This window comes from Abrus precatorius, unplaced genomic scaffold (genome assembly GCF_003935025.1).
Source record: "Abrus precatorius isolate BTA unplaced genomic scaffold, Abrus_2018 Scaffold3, whole genome shotgun sequence".
NCBI lineage: Eukaryota > Viridiplantae > Streptophyta > Magnoliopsida > Fabales > Fabaceae > Abrus > Abrus precatorius.
This window is the reverse complement of record NW_020874373.1, coordinates 30,169,150-30,175,334: the sequence shown is the minus strand read 5'-3', so window position 1 is coordinate 30,175,334 and position 6,185 is coordinate 30,169,150. Positions and strand designations below refer to the sequence as shown.

Sequence of the window (6,185 nt, the reverse complement as noted above, 5' to 3'; positions counted from 1 at the left end):
TTATTTTACTCTAACATAATCCTTTGGCTTAAAGAAAGTAATACCATGCATGCTACTTAATTTTTTTCAATAAAGAGAATGAAATTGTAATAAGCAAACTAGAGAAATAATACATGCTAATTCAAAATTATTGCTAGTGATAAATTATTGGCACAAAACTAAAATTTTTTAATTAACTGAAATTCCTCAATGCTATCAATTATGTTAAGGGTATTTTTTTATAGCCAAATTAAAGATTGTTGACAAAGGAAAATAAGTGGAAAATATAAAGCGAAACCATGAACCACACACGTGTCAGCACCGAATTATATACTATGAATTACTGCTAGTTCTAAAAAAAGCAAGTAGCTGGATTGGACAATCAATCCGTGTAGCAGTATGCAAATGAATCGCCGCCACATGAATGCTATTAACATGTCTTCTAATATATTTTTAATTATTATTATTAAAATTTAATAAAAATCATAAAAATATAAAAAAAATTTAAAAATAAAAAAGTCAGACATCCAGGTAAATTTTTATAGTTTTTAATAAATTTAAAAAAATATATGTAAAAAATAGTAAAAAATGTTCCTAACATTTCCTTTTATTCAAATAAGTAGCCCATGTAACATCAAACCAAATGCACTGAGACCCAAAATAAATGTTTTTTTATGAGTTAATTTTTAAAGTAAATTAAATTTAATTATCTAATATTATATTAGAATCTATTCGACTACTGTCCTAAAATATCTTACGTTAATTAAACATATGGAGCTGCGTGTACCATCTTGGTTATATAAAATATCAGAGGTAAAATTAAATAAATTTGAATTAGGTTTCCATTATAAAATATTTGTTTACCCTCTTACGTGGGCATAAAAATGGTTTATTAAGGTCAAATATTATAAATTATAATTTTATTTAAAATTAAAAGTAACATATTAAAATTTACAATAGAGTTTCTTTATTTAATTTCAAGTTAATTACGTCACAAAAGGAGCTACAACATAAAAAAATTGCAAAATTAAAGTTTTTTAATTAAAAATGGCACAAGCATATTTGTATTATTTGCCTTTTACTATCACATAAAACAAGACTTTATATGCTAAAAATATTAAGTTCAAAAATTAATGTAAAAAAAAATTATGACCGGATATGAGTACTATACCCATATCATATAATTTTAAGATTGTGAATATTTACTCATATTCATGGTTAAGCGAATAATTCCTATATTCATTGCAAATAAATTTTTTTACAAGTACTCATTACGTATCGTATTTGTTATCATTTCCAAGTCCATCATCAATAATAATTACAAAAAGTATTTATATATGACTAAACATATTTGATCTTTTTATATATATATTTATATTTTATCAGATATGTATGTGTGAGGGAATATATAGTAACACAAGTAACAAACATTAACGATAGTTTCGAAAGTTTTGGCTGATAATATAATCATATTTTGGAGTGTAGCTGACCTACATTCAACGAAAAAATAATTGAGATATAAAATCAGATGATCTCTAAATATTTTTAAAAGTGTATTTTTTTTAGTCTTAATATATACATTGATTTTGGTAAAAGTTTGAGAATCAAATTACTTAAAATTTTAATTCTTTATCTTATTAAATTATTTAATATTTAATGTAACTGTATATTTAAAAATTCAACTTAAAAATTATTAATTAAAATAAAATAACTTCACAGTAATTGAAATATGTACTATTAGTTTACTTTTCTTTAATTTAGTATGATGTTAGTTAACAGCATTCGATTATTTCCCTTAAGTAAGAAGCACTCAATATAATTCAATTACTTGTGAAGAGAGTAGCTCATAAATATTATTGAGCCGGCCAGAGTCAAAATCTTCGGCCTTTGTAATAAAATATTTGTATATTTTCGATTGATACGGAAATATTCATCATTCGTCAATTTGACACCTCAACTCACACTCCCACTAGTCTAAATATAATTATATATATCACAAATAGTTTCTATATTTGTTTTCTTATATATAACTTTTCTTTTACACTGTTCTATGATGGATTAAATCACTGATTGCAGCTTCAGCTTTTCGGGGATCAAATAATACCCTTTTTTTTTTTTTTTTTTTGCTGAATCAAACAATACTTTTAGCTAGTTTGCAACTGTGTGAAGGTATTTTATTTTAAAATAAAATTAAAAATTAATACAAAAGAGGGTGATGCCTAGTATTACAAATAAAAAGAATACACAATTAGAGATGTTCTTTTATTTATAATTAAGAATTTAAATCTATAACATAAGAACCTATATGCAATTAATAAGAACAAATGGTCATAATAAGAAAGAAGCATTGCTTTAGAAAATAATAATTTTTATTTTTAACAAGCTAATTTTATTTATAGTTTACTTTTAATACATTATCAGAATAAAAATTTATATATTATCAACTAACTAGAAAATACAGTAAATATACTTTTAACATGTTTTTATAGTGTTACAAAATCTCGCTTATATTGTATTTTATAATTAAATGACAATGTGAAAAATTAATAAACTATTAATGCATTTCAATTAATTCATATAGTAACCATCACATTTTATTATTTTTTCAACATTAGGCCGGCCCGCTAATCAATCTTGACCTGCATATTTTTCATACAACAATATGTAAATATTTCTTTTAATATTCTTATGATTTTAATTCTCTAATTTTAAGGTTCAAAATCAATTAGTTATGGCTAACTAAAATATTCATATACGCTTTGAATATTAACCACAAGGATGCTATCCTGAAAGGATGTACTACGTTTTATTTCTTTTACATGGACATGACAAGAGAATCCTTTATATTAATAGTATTCTTTTGTTTATATATATATAAGATTAGTAATTTTTTTATTAAAGATTACTGTAAATATATCCTGATTATATTAAAGGAGTATTTAAAAGAATTATAAAAATAGTATATAATTATTATAAGCTTCTTTTAATTTAGTTGAATTGATTTCTTAATATATCTGATCAACATAAGATATATGTCATAAACTTCATAATTAAAATTTGTTATAAACTCTAATATAATAAAAAAATCGTATTTAATCAAGCTACTTATTCAAATACTCCTTAAATATAACGCTTTTCAATAGACAAACTTATTTATAAAATCTTTAATTACTATTCTAATAATAATATATATTGATAAAATAGGTATAAATTAACTGCATCTTAGAAAAACTAGTTTTCAAATAATTGGAATTAACAGAATATATAAAATTTCACAAACAAGATTCTTAATCCTGATAAGTAGTTCGCTTGCTTATACTAATTAAATATATACTAACATGTATTTCTTCTGCCAATAGGCCATGTTTTGGATCTATTGTCTTCCCAGCCCACTGAAAGCCAAAATGGCACTATATTTATATATCAACTTGGACGATGCATGTCCATTCATTCATTTCCCACCATCCAAGAAGATGTTGATAAGCCATATCAATATGCTAGGGTCATTGAGGAGGTACCTCATGAGGTTTTGGCAGAATATGCAATCACATTCTTTCACTTGAATATGCAAATTTTAAGCTCTTATAAACAGACAAAAGGGGTGCTGGATTTTTTGCTTATCCGTGTGCTTCCTATAATTAGTCCGTGTTCTTGATTGCTCGCAACACTGCTTGCTTCACCACTTGCTCGTCGACACTGTCGTTCTTCTCACTCTGCATAATAAGTTTTTGTCTAAGTTTTGATTGAAAGTTTATAATCATGTGAGAGTTTTATAGGTTGCATCATATTTTATTTATGAAGAATTAATATAACCGGCCCCTTTTAACCAGAAGATATAAGTAATAATGCAGTTCTTCGCTTGGTTGCCATTGCCACGTTCATAACCCATACAATTGAAAAAGAAAATGTTAAACGAACCTAAATAAAGGATCTACCCATTATAATATCTCTACATTGGATTTTTATTTTTTTTTATCTAAACCTAATATATACTTTATAATAAACGATCATGTTTTAGTCGGTAAAACTGTAAAATATGGCGGATAATTCTCCAAATAAGAAAATATTTCCATACACAATGTTTAAATTAAAAATTTTACTTAAAAGAAATTAAAAATGTACTAATTATTTGAAATTGCGCTTTTCAAATATGTCGTTCATATCAAAGTCATTCTAGGAACATAGCATATAATTAAATGTTTTTTTTTATATTCAAAAGCTGTGCGAATTCATACACATATCCAACAGTAATTATGTTACTCGATCAGCCTCAAAGACATAAAAGGGTTTCTCATAAAAAAATTTCAAGTGTGATCTAATTTCTATGTATGTATATTCTTGGATTGTTGGTATGAGAGGATATAAAGTAAAAAAGTCTCATAAGGAAAGAGTTGTGAAATGGTTAATTTTAGACACTTAATATTATTTAAAAGGAAAAGTTGAGGAGAATAATTGAAAGGCAATTTTTTATTATATAAAGAGTAATGGTGGAAATTAAATGATATATATTTATGTCTTACTTCTCTTCCCACAGCTTCTAGCTGGAAACTGTCTTCACAAGAAACCCTAGCATCAAGCACATCAAGGCCAAGTTCTTCAAAGACTTCGAGTATAGAGACGAGCATACCAGGGCAATTCTTTTCTAAAAGCACGTTAATGAGGAAACCTTTTTTTAGGGTTTTCACTGTTACCTGCAAAACATTGTTTATAAGGTGTGAAAACTGGAAATAATGAACTGCAGATGTTCTACAATAATTTAATTAAGAAAAGAAAAAAACAACATCGACGACAAATTAAAGCACCATAGGTAGTTCGTCAATTTGAGTGAGTGGTGATTCAGTAATTCCAAGCTCTGAGTTCAGTCCCTCTATTTTCTGCTTCAACTCCTCTATGTATTTGGAGGCATCCACAATAATTGAGGCTTTGTTCAACTGCTAAACCCAAATTATTTATCAAAGAAATGATTAATTATGTCATGTATTGAACATATTTGATTCAAAAACTCATGGTTTAGATCCTGATTAAACTGTTATGTATGGTTTTAATTTTGAAGATTTTGAAACGGCATTACAGGAACAATACAACTGGATTTGCCTGTAATTTTACTAATTAGAATTGCTTCATCTGTTTATTGAACTTTAAGCCAAAGTCCGTATGCATCATAATACATGTATATATACTCTTTATAATTATTTCTACGATTAAGAGAAAATAAGAATAAAAAATGTGTATAAAATAAGAGATGAAATGAAGAGAGAGAGAGAGAGAAAATGAAAATTAATGTGTGAAAATGCGTATTTAGAGATAATAGAACTGTGTATAGATAACGAATTACCGCAGTGGAGTTTGTGACATCCCGAAGTTGCTGCAACGTATGTTGCAGAGCGGTTCTTCTTGGGTCCCTTGACGCCATGCCTTTTCAGCTTCTTATCACATTCGTGTACTTAGATTTTGGTTTTCTCTTCCTTCGGTGTCTCGGTGCTCTTCCTTTTCCATCCGTGGCGTTTAGGTTTTACTTTTTTATAGAATTGGCAGAGCTTTAAAAAACAACATATTTGATCTTTGTTTGTTTGCATGACAACTACCTAAATATATTCCCCACATCAAATTATGCTTTTCCCTAGTGATTTACAAAGTTACCCTATATTTTCTCGGAGACTACATGCTACTTATTTCTGAAGACACAATATATATTTAAGGTTAAATTAATTTATATGTCTATAAATTATTTGAAAAAATTAAATAATATTTTATAATTAATTTTTTATAATTAGATTTTTTAATTTTAATTTTTTAATTAAGTTCTTCCGTTAGTGTTATTATATAAATAGAGAGATTTAATTAAAAGCTTTAAAATAGTTCAAGAACCATGTCACAAATTTATAATTATTAAAAATTCTCTATATTAATTAAAAAAATTAATTGGTTCCATGTATTTATTAGCATCTTAATAAAGATGTAATCAAAGACCTAATTAAAAATTTAAAGACTTACTTATAAAATTTTAAAATATAACAAATTATTTTAAAATTTTCCAACCAGTTCAACAATTTATAAAAAAAATTTATATTCAATTGTTGTGTGTGATTTCTAGTATTAATTATATCCCATCTTAAATAAAACATACATGTTAATTATGTTATTATCATTTCTTCCCTTCGGACAAAATCCTGTCTTTTCATTTCCCTCAAGACTATTATATTGCT

At 25.9% G+C, this 6,185-nt stretch overlaps 1 protein-coding gene across 1 annotated transcript; it reads right to left on the bottom strand.

Moving 5' to 3' along the window:
* Nucleotides 1-3,276: 3,276 nt before the first annotated feature.
* On the bottom strand, nt 3,277-5,442 carry LOC113863489 (transcription factor SCREAM2-like). The gene is made up of 4 exons (XM_027497089.1): nt 5,315-5,442; nt 4,782-4,910; nt 4,500-4,670; nt 3,277-3,692 (listed from the first exon to the last, which is right to left on the bottom strand). The coding sequence occupies exons 1-4, from the start codon at nt 5,390-5,392 to the stop codon at nt 3,618-3,620; spliced, it is 453 nt and encodes a 150-aa protein (XP_027352890.1). The 5' UTR covers nt 5,393-5,442; the 3' UTR covers nt 3,277-3,617.
* Between the last annotated feature and the right edge of the window lie 743 nt (nt 5,443-6,185).